General features: G+C 39.7%; 1 protein-coding gene across 4 annotated transcripts in view; it reads right to left on the reverse strand.

Moving 5' to 3' along the window:
• Positions 1–18,443, reverse strand: part of PDE4B (phosphodiesterase 4B) — a 561,637-nt gene that overhangs the window by 46,125 nt on the left and 497,069 nt on the right. For all 4 annotated transcript variants that reach the window (XM_019528432.1, XM_019528433.1, XM_019528435.1 and 1 more), the window contains one exon: positions 2,868–2,980. In XM_019528432.1, coding sequence (XP_019383977.1) covers positions 2,868–2,980 — 113 coding nt within the window. The remainder of the gene's footprint in view (positions 1–2,867; positions 2,981–18,443) is intronic.

Raw genomic sequence — 18,443 nt, forward strand, 5'->3', positions numbered from 1 at the left:
TCTGAAGGCACTATTGGTACCTGCACATGCATTAATTGATGTGTTCTGAAAATTGAAACCAGGATGCTGTGAGATGTGGCATGTCCCCTAGCAAATTTTTTTGTACAAGTCTTCTGAAAATCACATATTCATAGATCCTCCCTCTCTGTCTGCTGTTGTTGCAACTCTGTACTTTTCAACTACGTCTGTCAGGAAGGAGACAGGAAATTCGAGTCACACTTGCAACAGCTGTGCCATGCCTACTATCATTCTCAAATGACGTAGTTTGGCTTTAGTGGCGCAGGGCCAGGAACTCAGCAATAGCAGAGGTCAGGAAGACAGGTCACTGTTTATACTGTTCTTGCACTTGGGATCATGCTGAGTCTATTTGCTTTCTTCCTTTCTATACTGCTTCTCTTTCCGTTCTTCTTTAATAATGTGGGGCCTAAGCATCCTGTTTTCAAAACATCTAACTGTTTTGCTATTTACCAAAGGCCATAGTTAAAAATCTTTGATTGGAGCAAGAGAGTCTATCCAGATATCTCATTAGGTGAAAACACTGACAGAAAATTAATGAACATTTTAATAATATTTTTAAACAATCTTTTAAGAGAGTCAGCACTCATTTATTTCCAGCTGAACCTACCCGTCAGACATGGGGCTGACTTCAAATAATGTTCTTGTATACTGTGAAAAACCAAATGCCACAACCTTACAAAGCCAATCTACTTAAATGTTTGCTTCCAGGGTAATGGGGAAAAAGGGTGATTTCAAACCACTGCATATTGCTCTTTCACAGCTGAGTGCGACTGCTGGAAGCCAACCAAAAAATACATAAGCAAAGGTTAATACAAGTGTGTGAATGAGCAAAGTTTAAAGAATGTTTAATCTGACCTAGGAGCACTGATAACTCGCACAGTAAAATAATAATTTTTGACAGTTACACAACAAGAAAATCAGCCAATCTCAAGCTTCCACCTTCAAGAATCCAAATGTGGAGTACTAGGGGGAACAAAATCTCGCACTGATGGACATTTCTGCACTGTACATTAAACCTTATCTTTTTAGGAGGCTAAACCCTTCCTAATGGTTAGAGTTGGTTCTCCCACAGAAGCTTAGAAGAAAAAAAATCTTTCTTGCAAGCTACATCTATAAAACTTTTATTGCTTCCTATGCTCCTGTAATGTTTTAGTAAGTAGCAGTAGTAGAGGAAGTTGAGATGACATAGGATTAATGACATGTTTAGCATATTTCATAGAATCAGGCTGTGTTTCAGCATTTTGGATGTAAATAATTTCCAAGTGAAAAGAAGAATGAGAATACTAGATTTGTGCAGAATAAACTAAAAGCTGGGTCTAACCAGGAGGTCTGATACAAAGCCATGGGGTTTGCACATGAAATTATTAATTCAGGAAAGGCAGAGCACACATTTCTGATACCATATGATTTGCTTCTTGGGTAACACTTGGATGTAAACATTGCATAAAAGCCTGAGAGTAAATACTGAAGTGGGGAAAAAGCATCCACACGTGACTCAGAGATTTCATGCTGTTAGACTGTCCTGAGGGCAAAGCAGGAAAACTCTTCATTGCCACCACAGGAGATCTGAATGAGATGTAAGCCAAGTGCTCCTCTGGGCAGTAGCTCACATCACTGCAGAGGTGGGGCTGATAGCCCCAGGGAAGAGGGCGTGCTTTATGTCAATCAGCAATAACTTAAAGGCTGCCTTTGATAGATTTTACTAGGATCCCATCCACTGGAAGGACAGAGGCTGCGAATCAGAACTTTAGGGGCTGAACTGGACGTGAAGTGGGGAAAAAGAAGGCTTAAAAGTAACAGAGTATTTAAGAAACCAGCTCAGGTTTCTGCAGCACTTTTTCCATTTTGCACTTTTCTTGTACTCTTCTGCTGAATTGCACACCTCTCCCCCCCCCCCTTATTTTCATCACAAAGTTTAACTGGAATTTTTTAAGTTTGATTTTATTTTATTTTTAGTTTATTATATCAGCATTTTCACACCTTGCATGCCATATAAACCCCACTCTTCTCCACACCCCTCTTTCTACAACAAGCAATGAGAAAAGAATAAAAGCCCTTTAATGAAAGCTCAATTATACACATCATAGAGCCCTCTGACATGCACCTAGATCACACTCTGTGCAAAATGGTGTCAACTCATCCCACAGAACTAAAAACACAAAATGAATTATTATATGACAAAAAAACCCCAGCAACATAGTACAGCAGATTGTTTAGCATTTGCAATTATTACTGCCAAGCAAGAGTTAAGGTACACTGCATTAAATAGACCTTTTTTACAGTAAGTGCCCATGGTAGTTTTTTCCAATACTAATTAACACCTTTTAAAATTTCTGATAAACAAATATCAGTGGAATAATTTAGCTTCAATATACTGTATCATATTATAATTTTGAATCCAAGGTATTCTGGAAGTTTTGCATTCCTATTTTTTTATGACAAACCTCCTTCAACTTACATGAGAGTGAAAAGAATAACTTTTTATTTACCATCCTAGATGCAATGTGACTAAGTTCTACTGGACTAAATACAGTGCTTAATTTTGGAGTATAAATGTATTCTACTTGAAAAACTACAGTTACGTTTTACCATTTCCACTACTAAATTTTTGCACGTGCATAAGAATACATACAGTTCAAACCATTTCAGGTTCACATTCTTAACACAAGGTAACTAGGAAAAAGTACAAACCTTGTTTAAATTACCTTTGTCAAATACTACACTGTGAATGCTAGGCTGCTGGTGGACACCATCAGAGACAAGGTCACTTCTTATCTTACTCCACAATAGTTAATCCTTTTATTTTCAGACTTTGACATTTCAGCAAAAAAAGTGATCTTAAAACTTACCTTATTAGAAGCCATCTCACTAACTGATCGGTAGGTCTGAATGGTTTCAAGTTGGTCTAAACACCAGTCTAATTCTTCCAAAGTTTCCATTGCTAACTTTTGATAAGATTCCTCTGCAAATAAGCACATAGACATGTAGTTAGGCTCAAGTGACTGCAGACTTTCCATGGCACAGTCACTGACACAGCTGGGACCAGCACTGTTGTAGGTGGTACAATGCTCCTTCATAATGCGCTCTGGGTGCTTCTGCTCCACTCTCCAGTAGGAGAACAAATCAACACACGTCCTTCCTTTGAATGGCTGTTGTGGGTTTTTTCTCTTGCCAGCTTTCAAGATGAGATGTCACTTAACACATCAACAAACTTCCTCTAAAAAGGGGGTGTAGGAGGAACACTCTGTCAGATGCAGCTACATGCATGTGCATTCATACTGCTCAGAAGTAAAAGCTGTTCCTTGTAAGTAAAGATTTTTCTCCTCTGAAGCATTACTCAGAGCACTTCTTATCTAAAGTGATGACATTGTTGAGTTTTCAAATGTCATTAAGTGAGATTAAGCACAGGGACATGCTCTAGTTTCTTTTTCTCGGAAGCAGAGAGTTGCACTCTTTTCAAGTAAAAGAAAAAGCGTCAAGGGAAAGACTCAAATCACTGTCAGTAAATCTTAGGCAATGCAGAGCTGAGGGCATTGCATGCATGTGAATCGCTCAGCAACTTTCCCCTGAGAATGCAGTGCTGTGCATGAGATTAGGAGTAGTTCCTATTTTTTAAACTGGGTGCTAAATGAAATCTCTCTGATAGGAAGACAATCAGACAAACTGTTCAGGGAGTACAGGACGTCTGCTTGACTTTGTTGGCTAAAGAGACTCTTTGCTTCTCTTGTTTTACTAAACAAAGCTAAACCTTCCCTTTGGTGTGTGCCAAGATCACAGGGAAATTATGAACTGGATTCTCAGATGGAGCCAGACATCAGTTGTTTCTCTCTTTTCCCTAAAATTACACTCCTTTCTGTTTTGCAATGTATTAAACAGAGAAGCACATATTTTGGTGAAGAATTTCTAAGCACGATAAAAGTGAAGATGTACGAACACTTCATGGTAAATCACAAGACTCCCTTTCCCAATGATACCTTTTGACTGATACGTCTTCCCTGAGTTCAAGTATTTGGGATTCTAATGGCAAACTTAAAAAAAAAGGAAATAAGTGTTCTGGATTGTTAGCAATATCTATCCAAACAGCAAAGTATGTGCTGTATATACAGGTAATGTACATTCAACCCAATGAACACAATTTGCTTAAGCCTATGTGCCTAAGGAGCACTGAGTTAGAGGGAAAGGCAGGAGCACAAATATCACACTCCTCTGGGTGGATTCCTTTAAATTCAGGACTCAGGAGGACCCTCACATGTGAAAGCTCCTTAACAGTGGCATGAATCAGCATCTCAGCCAGCTGGCACGTGTCCACTCTTTCCCAAACTTCCAGTTTTACTACAGATAATGTTGCAACTGACTCTACGCCCTTGTTAAGAGTTGGAGTTGGAACAGGTCTGCATCGTGCATATGTCTAACATGAAATATATATTCAGCATCTTTAGCTTCTCCTATGGAAGTCTGCATGGGGAACAGGCTGTGCTGCAGAAAGGGTCTCCAGAAGGAGAAAATCTCAGGTGAGAAGCACCAGCAGCTTACAGCTAGACAAATAAATAAATGCTGGGACACCACTAATATATGCTGTACGCATCTCTGTGTGTGTGTGGACAACACTTAGTTCAACAGAAGAAAATAAATGCTATGGAAGAGTAGCAGTTCTTCACTGAGCCAGCAAGCACCGTTTCATATACACACAGACTTTAAAGCACTAAAACATAACATTTTAGCTTAACCAAGAGGCAATGTACAATATTTTCCTTTCTGCATTTACAAAGCCACAAAACCACTGGAAGCAATCATCTCTTGCATACCGCTGTGCTTTACACATCAACAAATAGGCGAAACTACCCAAGAACTTCAGCATATCTTTCTGCCTAACTTAATCATTCAGCATATGTTGCAGCCATTATTTATTAATATCCCTACAGTTTATCTCTCTTCAATTTTCAGAGCAGTTGGTAGAATCCAGGCAGAAAGAAGCTATGCTTCTGTATCCCATCCACGTAGAATATCTTGAACCCTTCCACTGAGATTTGAAATTCTAGGTTAAAAGATGCAATAATCTGCCTAATGTAGCAGAAAATGTGTGTAAGGTTGGTTTGTTTTTTCCCCCTAAATGACAGAAGGTATTGCTCTTATCTGATCCCTTTCTTAATGAGCCTAACAGGATGTTTTTTTTGACAGTGCTGAAGATGAGTCAAATCATTTGACTGATATATCCATAACTAAGTTTAAGTCTTCATTTTAGAGATGGTGTTTAAAATTACACACGTAATGTAATTTTAATTTTTTTTTTACAAAATGCTACCTTACATATTACATCAAATTTGATCTCATGTTCTACTTACATGCTGCTTAGTTTTGCCAGATATTCTTAAATTCCTTAGGGTCTCCTACCCTTGATTGATCTGAATAATTCTCTGTTATCTGCCATTCTGCCACCTCATTGAGCACCACCTTATTCAGATCACTAACAAAAATATTATGGAAGTACTAGCTGCGCATTTATTATTAAAGCCGAATTTTCACCTCAGCCGCTTTGCCATGTATAATGAGAAATAATGTGCATGTTCCTCAAAATTAAAGCACTTGCTCTGAATACGTCGTGGATTTTCTGAAAATTTACAGGTGTATCCGTTAGTTTGCTGGGGTTAAAATGAGTTGGAAATTGGTCCTTGAGGAAATTTGATGTGTTGCATTTCTCCATGTTTTGGCCCAAATGATCTTAAGAATGGAATTATACAGACTTCTTATTTTCTGAAATAATCCATGTTCTTTTTTTGGCCATTATTTTTCATAACTAAAAATTTCTTCCATAGCAGATGCCAATAATTAATATTTATAAATAATTAAGGAGGGAGGAACCTTACTGTCTTTGAAAATGGTTGCCATCTTTCTTTGTGCTCAGTGGCACTCAGGCAAGAGTCCCCAAGATGGTCTCTTTCAAAAGAGCCATTATTTCTCATTGTTCCAACATGAAAGGAATTGAGCTGCCACAAGGAACAAGCATGGCTTCTATCAGTGTGAAAAGCCATCGTATTCCCTGAAGGTAGCTCTTCCTGTCCCACAGTCCTCCAAATTAAGATCACTCACAGTGCACTTAAAAATGTGGGTTATGGTTGATCACAGGATGAACATGAGCTGCCAGTGCAACACTGTAGTCAACAGAGCTAATAGCATACCGGGATGCATTAGCCAATATCTCCTAAGTAGGGTGAAGGAAGTGACACTTCCTCTCTACACGGTGCTGGTGATACCCCAGCTGGAGTACTGTGTCCAGTTCTAGGTGCCACACTTCAAAAAAGACATGAAGAATCTTGAAAGGGTCCAGAGAAGGGCCACAAAAAAAATTAAGGGCTTGGAGGACAAACCTTTTGAGGAAAGAATAAGGGATCTGGAACTGTTCAGCCTGGGGAAGAGAAGACTGAGGGGGATTTCATGGCCATTTAGAAGTATGTAAGGGGTGAAAATCAGGATCTGGCAGAAAAACTGTTCACTAGGACCCCCAGGGGAGGACAAGGAACAATGGCCATAAAGTGTTAGAGGATAGTTTCAAGCTGAATGAAAGGAAGAACTTCTTCATGGTAAAGGTGACCAGAATCTGGAACAGACTTCCCAAGGAGGTTGTGCAGTCCCCAGCCTTGGAAGTGTTCAAGAGAAGACTGAACAGATACCTTGCTGTGATCATTTGATCTCAGCAGTGTTCCTGTCCAGAGCAGGGGGGTTGGACTTGATGATCTTTCAAGGTCCCTTCTAAAATACAACTAATGAGTCAGTATCAGTAAGCAGACAGTAAAGCACGATGGATGCATTCTAATTGCAGGGGAAGAAGTGTAACAAACTCTGGGAATTCGGCATCAAAGGTAAATGTAAAAGCAATCAAAATATGGTAAGGTACAATACACAGTCAGGGTGCCCATAACTTAATTCTGCTCTGCAGTGCAAGCATGAAATAGTCAGATAATTATAATGAGGAAGATTAATGACTAACAGGACTGTTTGTGAGAGCTGACATAAAACCACTGCAGCAAGAGGTAGAAGGTGGCAGGCAGGGGGCTGGGGACTGTCCTGAAGCTCTTCAGCCACAGAGCGGAGGAAATTGCGGGAGGGCATAACCCCAGAGGAGGCATTGGAGGATGATGGGAGGAGTGAAAGTTGTTCTAAATCTCAGATTTAATTAAACTGATTTTTAAAGACAAAATAGATTTGTTTAATGCTTATATTTTCTCTCTCATCAGCTGATATACTATTAGTCTGGATAATATATGTTTTAAGACTGGGAAGACATCTATGCAAGGCAGAGGGCATTTCCCCATATGTTCTCAGTAGCCTGTCAGTGCTAAATAATAAATAATTAGAACTAGTCATAGATTAAGATGATCATTTTATCTTACACCCTCTCCCCACTTTATTTTTCCCTAGGTGATCACACAATAGCACATAGATGTCACAAAGAATCGTCGCAAATGACTGACTCATTTCAAGCAAGTGCACTCTGCTAATCCACTGCTCTAGAAATGCTCTACTGAACACAAAACATGAAAACATCTTCATTTAACAAGATAAATTGTAGTTTTTTAATAAAATGACATATACCAGATAAATATTTAATGTTAATTGAGAATGCATAAAAAAGAAAAACTAATATGATTTTGTATGAGGAAGGGAACTCTGCTGTACAGAAGAAGTGTTTTGTGGCTGGTGTCCAATATGACTTGTGGGCTGGACCTTACCCACATGGGTGTATGTGTGCATGGGCATGTGTACACATATATGTTTATAGCCTACATGATGGAGTCTGCTGAATCTAAGTTTTTATTTAAAAATTAAAGATTTCTAAACCTCTGGATTTCAAATATAATTAGTCAAATGTAGACAAAGAGTAAAACGATGTCATGCTATCTGCATGGGTCTGCAGACTCCTTGAAACAATTCATTCTATCTGCCCCTATTAATCTCATTGGAGAATCACCTCTAATTCTAAAATATGATATTTCAATGTCAGTGCTAACTGCTCCACCACTGTACATTTTAGCCAATGTAAATTAGAGAACAGGAAACCCTCCAGGGATGAACATTTACAGGTGCAGAAAGGATAAAAGTACAGAAGAAGAATAGAGGAGACCCACACAGACAAAGAAAGAAGGATCAGAAAAGAAGGAGGGAAGAAAATCAAAGAGCTGAAACTGCTAAGAAATAAAAAAGAGCCAATTCTCTCCTGGAGTGAAATTGAATGTGCAGTGCATATCTAAATAAATAATAAAGAGAAGTTTAGTTACTAGATGAAGTCTGTGTTTGTCCCTTGATCTTTGTATGAATCTCCCACTGACATCAATTTTTCCCACAATCTCCCACTGACCACGGACCATGACTGAACTGCCAGTCCAGCTCTCCCCTAAAGTGATTTTGCTACCTCCTCCATACAAAAAAATTGAAGTCATGTTTCAAGGCAGCTGTACACTTTCTGGGTATAATTGTGTGGAATATCATACCACATACAATTCAGTTTATATTTGGATCTTGATGTTGCATAATCAAGTTCTTGCCAGTAAGTTTATTTCCATACTCCAGCTGACGTTTCTGTAATTTGTTCCAGTGCTGTATGTTAAATCATTTTCCAAATATAATAATGGCAAGTATCTATAATGCAAATATCTACAAAAAGTCCTTTTTAATTCTATTTGCAACAACACATGGTACCGATATCAAACTTTTTATTTTCAGAGCCCCGTATTAAAATTCTGGTGAATTTTCATTACAGTAAGTGACTGTCATCAGCCCAGTCAGACTGTAGACCTGTCAATTCCCTGCTTTCAAACCCCACCCCCCATCTCATTTCTTTCATTCGCCTTTTTAAAAAGTTTCCCACCCCAGTGTACTTTAATACAATTAAAAGATGTGTCACTCTTGAAAAAATTATATTTTTGTTGAAAACACACTGTTCTTTTTTTTAGCGTAAACATATAGTCAGAATAAAATGTACTGTGTTGCTTTTGCTGTGTTCTTTAAAAGTGATTTAAAAGTACATTTCAGAAAAAGTATCTTCACGTATTGGCTAATGACTGCAGTTTTCTCAACTTGAAATCTGCATAGGAAAATGGGACTTTTAACCTTTTTAAATATTTAAAAGCTACTGGATAACTTCCCTTTTTTCCAGGAGTGGTTCTTCTCATTAACAAGCAGCCCCTGATTCCTCCCTGCTCAAATAAATACCTGGAATGAATGGAAATGTTAATATTGCCTTTCACAGTAGCAGCCTCAAGCAAAAAAAATGATCCAAAACCAACTTTGAACACCAGATTGAACTTGAAGTGATTTTTCTTCTTTTGTGGTTCAAGCAAACTCAACTAACTCTTAAGAGAGTTCTTTAAATTTACCTGACCCTGAACATCCTGGTTCAGGATGAAAGTGGAAAAGCCAAAATGTCATGAGCAGAAATAAAAAATAAAAATACAGGCTTTATCTAGTAACTAAACTTCTCGTTATTATTTCTTTAGATATGCATTGCACATTCAGTTTCACTCCAGGAGAGAATTGGCTCTTTTATTTCTCCTTGTCTTCTCTGTTGAAAAACTGCAGATTCTCAGATGAAAAACCTCAGAATCCATAATTAAAATGAAATGCCACTATATATATGTATAGGTATCAACTGAACACAATGTTTTATTGATATATTTACAAGTTTAAAGCAATTTGGAAGCCTACAAGTGCCTCAATCACAATAATAAAATAAATTCTAAATACCTATAAATGTTGGTATTCAATTTTGGGATTTTTATCATGGAAAATCAGAGCTCCCCCTGCTCCCTTCACTCACCAGGACGCAGGCCAGGCCCTTCACTCCCAAGGCACAGCCCTCCCACCCCTGCTGGTGCCCCTCACTCCCCACCCACAGCCCCCTGGGCCTGCTGTTGCCCCTCATTCTCCCTGAACCCCCCTACCCCTCCCAGCCCTCCTGGAGAGGACCCCCAGCTGCCAGTGTTACAGGACCAGAGACCGGGTCTGCAGCCCCCTACCCCTGCAGCAGCGCCCAAGCCCTGGCTGCTGCCTGCAGGAGGCAGCAGCTGCTGCGGTGGAGTGGAGCACAGATCCTGGCTCCCCCTCTCACACGGGCGGCTCGGCCAGAGCAGAACCCGTCGGGTGGGGGCAGATGCAGGCTGCCCGCTGCTGGCTTAGGCTCCCTGTCCTGCTGCCCTCCCCACAGGGCCTCTATGACCCAACAAGCGGGACCTGCAAGGGAGAGTATAGCCGAGGGGGAAGCTCATTGCTGCCACTGGGAGCTCCATGCTGCCATAGCGAGGTGCTCCCTGCCCCTTGCTCCCCCAGGAGTGCACGCAGCAGTGGAAGGCCAGTCCTTTTCCCACCCCCCAGACGAGCTGCCCACAGCTCCATCCTGCTCCCCACCTGGGCCCCATGGCTGCACATCCAGCCCTGGGTCCCAAACCCCATGCACTGCCCCAGTTGGGTGGCAGCCCCAGCTCTGCCCAACTCCTTCCCTCCCTGCCCTTTCCCACTCCCCAGCCCCTTGCAAGCTGGAACTCTGCCAGGCTGCAGAGACCTCTTTGCAAAAGTGGAAAATCTGTGTTTCTTCATTAAAATGAAAAATCCGCGTTTTCCTCTATTAAAAGGGAAAATCCATTTTTTTTCCATTGTCCCTGAGAAGTGGAAAACCCAGATCCCTGGTCATGGGAAGTGTTGATTCGCTGGTGCTCAGACATGGGATTAAAGTGATAGGAAGGAGAGGCCTATTCTCCCCTCTCCTTGATATACTGTAAACTTACTGTGCCAAACAGTGGCACACTCAAATGCATGGTGTTGCTTCACAACAGTTACCTTCTAAACTGGAAGCAGTGTATCTGCATTTACGCAGAACTACAAGCAGGATGTTTAACATGACTCAGGCATTTACCATCTGATTTCACTGTTATTTTCTTACCAAGAATCTTGCTATGACACTGGTCTCCATTTCTGCAGATGCAAAACCATATATGCAAATATTTACAGGCAGTTTCATAAAGTCAATTTTTGGCTGTGACATCTCCATCCCTATGAATTAAAGTTTTAGGCCCCAACACTGCACAGGCTTTTAACCTCAAATTTAAATTTTAGGCACATATAACTCTAAATACAAAAATCTACCTAACAATTTGTGATGTACAAGATCCATTTTTTTTTTCAAATGTCAAAATTGTTTTGTGTTAGAACTCAAAATCTGTTTTCCAATATGGAGATTTAAAAGGTATACTTTGCAATCTATAATGGCTCTCGAAACATTTATGCTATGTCTTCTTTGGAAATGAATACTAAATTGTTCATTATGCCATTATAACACCTTTTCGGTTGTTAATTTTAATTACATTCTGACTCAGATAAACTGCAACTATTTATAATTATAAGCTGCTTCAAAATGTATGATAGCCTTTCCCATGTGCATTTTCCTTCACACAGTTCAAATATGTGCAATAGCAGCTCACACATTAGAAACAAGCTGAAGGCCTGCTATAAGATTTAGCTTCATCTTCAGCTTGCTCAACAAACAAAATCTCGTCTTGACCCTGTGGCCCAACCACACACATATACTCACCGTAGCAAAGTATTCAGCATGCACACTTTATAGCCAGAACACTGTATGCTAATTCACACTAGTGATTGGGAAACCATTAGTGAATTAACAGATTTTCTGGAGTAAGCTTTGCCTATACTATGCTAAAACTGCCCAGTATTTTTTTTAAATGCATAATGAACCCTTAGAATTAAACACAGCTGGGAACACATACTTTCTCCTGACCCAGTCTATAGTTTAATTTTGTGCTAAAAGGCCCTTTTTCCTTCACGGTCACTGAAGACTGGCACAAGATTTAAATGGTGAAAATCACTACCACTTAGAAACCAGAGAATACATAGGCTATGTCAAATTTTCAACAGCGAGGAAACAACCTAGAAGCCTAGGTACCACATTCAAAATTGACTGACTGGAAATCTGTACTGGAGTGTACCCAAGCAAGCTAGTGTAGCAGAGAATCAGAGCAATGCGCCCACGCCGAACTCTGTGCTGCTTCCACTACCTGAGCTAGCCAGTGTAAAGCCAACTCGGGTATCTCTACATTGTGCTGCAGTGTAAATGTAACTGTAGCCTCCTAAATGCTTAAGTAACTTTTGAAAACAGAATTTTGTTAAAAAGACCTTACTTCTCACTGACAGTCAGTGGGGCTGTACGGCCAATCTTTTTGGCAGGTGTGCCACAAATTAAACCCATACTCTCCCTGAGTATCACTCCAGTCCCCTCACCTGGCCTGATCTGTTGCTCTGCTTTCAGCTCCCTGCCCTATCTACCACAGTGTTCCCTGCTCCATAGTTTCATGGTTGTTAGGGGCAGGGAGGGACCCTCCTGATCTGCTATGTGGCATGTGCTCTGGAGTTTAGCCACCCTTGCTCTGGGGCACGACTGACTTAGGCACTTTTGAAAAGTTTACTTCTTCATACCTATGACAGTATATTTTAAAAACACACTCAGAAAAGGGTCTCAATATATAATATAAGATTTACTCATTCAGGAGGGATATCAGTATTGCTTCCATGGCGCTCCTGCAAATATCACCAAGTACAGCCCTGTTCACCTTCTTCCACGTTGCATCTGCAAAACGCAGAAACGAGGAACTGAAGGCATCGAGTCCACTTTCAAGCATGCTGGGGACAGATCTCAAAACAGGCTGTACAGGGTTATCCTCACATTGGGTAGATGAGGAGTGGGAGTGTGGGGACACAGGTCGCAGGGAGCACCACAGAAGTGCTATAGATATACTCAATGTATAGCAAAGGGCTTCAACCCCAGGGAAACACAATTCATGTTTACAGCAGCTCTGAAGAAATCAGCTAAATATAAGAAAAGGTTAACAAGAAAGAGGGATGGTTTTCTTGTAATCACTTGAATAAAAGGGCTATTATTTTGTGAAAAATACAGACATTATTTCGTATAGATTTTATTTACAGTCTTTAAACCTGGACTGATGATAATGGTTGGGCCATGGTCCATAAGAAGCTACCTAACAGGTAAGGATGTTATGGGGAATATCAAAAATGCTTTTAAATATTGATGGTTCTGCTTACATACACTGTCCAAGTGTCAGCCTCTCTTGGAGATGCAAACACCCAGAGAAAAAAGATTTCTCCTTGCAAAACCTGAGGCATCAAGTGCCATTTATTGTATGATTCAGCTGACATAGAAGTCAGCATACATGGAAGTCACGATGCATCTCAGACACGTGAGTCAAAAAGGATAAGGGTGTCTCATATTACCAGACAGTGCATGGGCAGGGTTGAGTTTAGCAATCAATTAAATCCAAATCCAAACATGTGCATATGATAAAGCCTGCAGCTCACTTTCAACAAAGGAAACTGAATCACAGCTCTTCTACCCTTACTTAAAACAAGAGAAGGATTGTTTTGCCCAGTAATAATTACAACTCAGTTCTAGCATCATCCTCAGAAATGAGGAGTGCATTTCACGTTCAGTAGAACAGGTATATCAACAAATACTATGCCAAAAAAATGACAGAACAGAGACTTAATGCAAGCTGTCAACCCTTCACTCATTGCCTTCAACAATATTTGGATGCGTTTACAGAGGGTGTATATATAATTTATGTATTTAAACTAGGCAATGCTCCTAATTAATTATTTGATTACTTTATCCTCTTATTGTGTTTATGGACTATTCAGGGGCAGAACACCATATCCTTGAAAACAGTCATTTTTCTACCAGATCCAGAAAATACATCCTTTAATTTCACTCAATAGACTGATTTAAACATTGACAGGAATCAAAATCAAAATCAAAGGGTCATGGGCACAACTGTAGTGATCCATTAGACTGTCGGAAAGAAAATGTTTTCCAAATGCCTTCCACTGCAGTTCTGTCAATGCTACACACAGAAAAAAAAAAAAAAAAATCACAATTTATCTTTTGTGTTTGTTTTACCTTCAACCACATAGGCCGGAAACATTGGGCACATTTCTGTTTCACCTAGTAAAGAAACAAAGTGCAGCTGGAAACTAACTCCGAATTACCAATCTATGATACAAGATTAATTCTAATACCTGCTCTGGGTTCATGAATTCCTGCATTATAGGGATAGGATCACCCTCTAGGGACCTTTAAATGCTATTCCCATAATAAAGGTGCTTCCCTGCCCAGTGAAGCTAACAGAATCTCTCCAACACAGTTGGGTTACTAAGGGTTACTCTCAGGCTACATTTTGGTAGTTCACAAGATTCTGCCATTGCTTTTTAAAAAAAATAACAGCTGATATTCTTATCCAACTGCATGTCTTAAGGAGCAAGGATTCTTGGAGGATCACCCAAATACCACAAGAGTTGGCAACGGTGCCATCATCCATACACTCTCTGTTCCACATTGTGTGCACACATCTTCTCTTGGTGATGCATTATCCACCTTGTCCACACCACATGAATGCTGTCAAGGGCAAGAAACTTTAGAAGTTAGTGTTCCAATAGCCCATTCCCATGGCTGTGTTGCTAAGAACTTTTATAACTGTACTAATAATATATTCCTGTTTGTGCTATTAAATATTAACTTCAAAATATTAAAGAAACTCTCAAGGTAACGACGTTGCTGTAGCCTCATTTTTCTTGCCTTTAGAAAAAGGACATACGGAAATTGAATGGCAGGAACTGTTAGCAATGGAGAGAATGAAAGTCACTGCCCATGTTCAACAATGTTGGAGTCTGCTCCGGTGCACTGTAATTACAGCACATCGGAGCAGCCTTGATGTACGTGTATAAGCACCCCAAATACTTAAATGACACTTTTAACAAGAGATCAGCCTTTTAACAATGTGGTGGAAAGTGATCAAAATTAGAGATAACCTACAACCACAGGGTCCACAGACATTTGAGGCCCACAGTTCTCTCTTGTGCCTGATTTTAATACAATTGGGAGGCTTACAGCTCATACAAAGATAACCTAGTATGTGCTAGGAAAAGAGAGGGGTCACAGTGTTTAAGCACTTGTAGAGCAGGTCCATATTCTTTGAGCAACCCTGCCCTTACCCTTTCCAATCACAATACAAATAGCATTAACTTTTCCTTCTCTTTACACAATTTGTGAAGCTACATTATAGAGTCCCCTGTGTAAGGGAGGTAAGTGAGCTCACCAGCCATTCAACAGTCATATTATTAACTATATCACCAGATCTATCACCAATTCAATTCCAGCCCTGCAATGGAATCCCAGCTAATAAGCAGCAGTATTAGGGTGGACAAAGGTGATGGCAGTGTATAATATAGCCATTATTACGCCAGTAGGCAAATGCAGGCTTATTGATAACAAGCCAATGAAACAAAGTAAGTTATGGCTTGGAGTTTATAAGAGTGGATGCCCAGTGGAACCACTCCCTACTGGGCAGTAATGCAGCATAAGGCATGGCTTTGATTGCACTATAACAGCAGAATATCCCCAATGTGAGAGGAGGAAGAACAACAGCTATGGGGCCCGTCCAACACTCTAATATAATTTAAGGAGGCATTTTGAGGAGATGGACCATTAGAAGACAAGCTGAAGCTACAACTCAACCTCTACATGCAAACCCATGAGACCACTGAAATGCTGTGAGTTGGTAATGCCAATGATGGCGGTGTTGGCAAGCCTGCAACATTATATTAGCATGTAGTAGATCGGAAGTCTAATCATAGAAGGAAAACCTCATTCACAGAAACAGGTCCACTGTAGACCACAGTTTACACATCCTGTGAGGATGAGCTAGAATATACACAAATCAGTCATTTTAACAGGTGGCCACTGTGCAGCTCAAACTTTATTGCTCTCAAACTAATTTAGTCATGTGCATTCTTTATTTGTATGACACATGTCAACATTTATAGGAAAAGAATGGATGAGATTATTTTTATACTAGACACAGGGGTTTTTTGCTTTATCAGTCCCTAAAATAGCTAAATAATTCTCAACTTCAGAATAAAGAATATTAAAATCACCTCTCCATTGAAATGAAGCATCTACTACAATTTGGAAAGTAGCTGTTAGAAAGCTCAGTCCTAAATGTAATTGTTCAGCAAACTAATCTGTTCTTGTTCACTATCATGCAAATACTATATTTTATATACACAAACATGTAAAATGCAAAAAAACCTATGTAGCAGAACACTAAGATTTAAACACGCTGTTGGGTAGAAATTCAGATCTTTATTAAAGCAAAATTAGCATTGGTTCTTGGAGAGGCATCATGCATTTGCTTAATCTGTAAACTCATGGAAGCAACAGTGTTGTAGATTGTTTAGCTATTGCTATAAAAGGCAAATTTTACTCTATCATATCTGAGACAGAATTACCCTTTATTTTTAATCCACACTCTCAAAACATGGACAGTTAACTGATGTTTATAAAACTTTCCCAAAGAACTCATTTCTGGGCTGAAGCTTATGATGAAGCATTTCATTTCAAGTGATAATTGAAGAAAATTAGGAAGGACTGAAAAGAGTGAGAGTGAGCATGGAAGAGCTATTTTACTCTTAACTGTGGTATAGATATAGAATAGCTACCACAATGCAGTTATCATTCTTACAGTGGCTTCTCCCCCATGCATAGCCAAGCACAGCAAACAATATATTGTAGGTGCCACAAATCAGGAGGGAAAGTGACAGTGCCTGCATAGTGCCAAATGGAAGTAACAAAATGCAGGAAACATTTTGTCAAATGTCACTTAGCAGTGATATCATAGGGGTATCAGGGAACGGGATTTGCCTGCTACTAGAAATACCTTGGTCAATAGATGGGGAGAAGCAGAAATAGTAAGTGAGGACAGAGCCTAATCTTGGCCTGTTGATTTAAAAGGAAAGATTGCTCCAGTCTAACTTTATCTCAGGGAGAAAATGCATGATTTGACATGTTATCATTTTACTGATCAGGCTGAATCTTTCATTGACTAGGTCGATTTCTGTCTCAATCACAAGACAGACAGACAAATATGACTAGTAGGAGTGCCCATCTATGAATTCTAATAGAAGTAGTGCAGAATGTTACTCTGATAGTCCAGGTGGTGACCCCTTCAGGGTGACTTCAAAGAAACAAATGGTCTGGCAGAATGACATTTTGTAACAAAATAAGTGCTTATATCAAATGAGTTCCTGGAGACAGATATATTCTGGTGCTTAACATTTTTTTAGCCCCCAGATAAAGAAGAGCTCAGAACATGCATATATCTATTTTGCAGAGTGTTCAAAGATGGACAGGATGGCAATCACTACTCTGACATTCTGATCCAAATCCCGTTGAAATCAACTAAGAGACTCTTGTTAATTTCAACAAGGCTTGGATTGAAATTTGAGAAATACTTCAGATGATGCAAGTCTCTAGTCTAGGTTAAGAACAGTGCCATGGTGTTAAAGCTCTGATTCCAATTTTACTTAAAATTCAAGGGAGTTCAGATTACAGCTTTGGTTTCTCTGGTTTAAATGAAGAGATATCAGATCATAGAGACTTCAGCATTTTACTTAATTCAGGGATGTCTAACTTCAGAGTAGCTGGGGGCTTCAGTCCCCCTGGCTATGTACCACATGGGCCACAAGCTCCCAGGGCCATAAGAGTGGGCCACACACCGCACCATACCACATAGATCACACTGTATTAAATCAGGTCAGGTGAGAATTTCAAGAGGTTGTGCATTGGTTAGAAATAATTAATTATCCAGTTGAGCTTTTTTCTGCTAGAGAAATGGAGTGGGTACATGCTTTGGCTAGCACAATGGATACTTTAGCTTTTTTTGCATTTGTGGATCCTCTACCCACTCTTAATTAAGATCTGTAGTTCCACTACAAAGTTATTGGCAGGTGATAGGTTTTTCTTCTGGGATGGTTGACACACTGGATTTATAACATTTTCAGCTTTTGCAGGCTTCATGTAAGTGACCTCCAAAATCAATTTCAATGTTAGGGTCCATCAAAAGGCCCCGAACTTTCATGCAAATAAGCACCACACCCTGGATTAACTGCTGGCAAGATTGAGCACATAGATCTCCTGTGGTGATATATGCTCTGAGCTGTCATGCCAATCACTGAAAGTATATTTAATTACAAAATATCACAGATGTTTTCATAGCTAAATGTAATTTCTTGAAGGCATTACATTTGAAGACAGAAGATTTAAAAAAAATCTTAGTTTGGAATTTTAATCTGTTTTCTTAGAATAGAGGACTCTCTGTATGCCAGGGGGAAGAAAGGCTACTTTACTGATTCACCTGATTTGGACTTCTTGTTCTTATGTGGTCTTTTAAAATAAACTACTATGGAAGGGACCGGGCTAGAAGATCTACTAGGTCCCTTCCGACCCTAAATCTATGAAACTATGAAATCTATGAAACTATGAATATTATCTTGTGGTTGAAATCCAGAGGTGTAGT

This window comes from Gavialis gangeticus, unplaced genomic scaffold (assembly GCF_001723915.1).
Source record: "Gavialis gangeticus isolate Ggan-Ray unplaced genomic scaffold, GavGan_comp1, whole genome shotgun sequence".
Classification (NCBI taxonomy): Eukaryota; Metazoa; Chordata; order Crocodylia; family Gavialidae; genus Gavialis; species Gavialis gangeticus.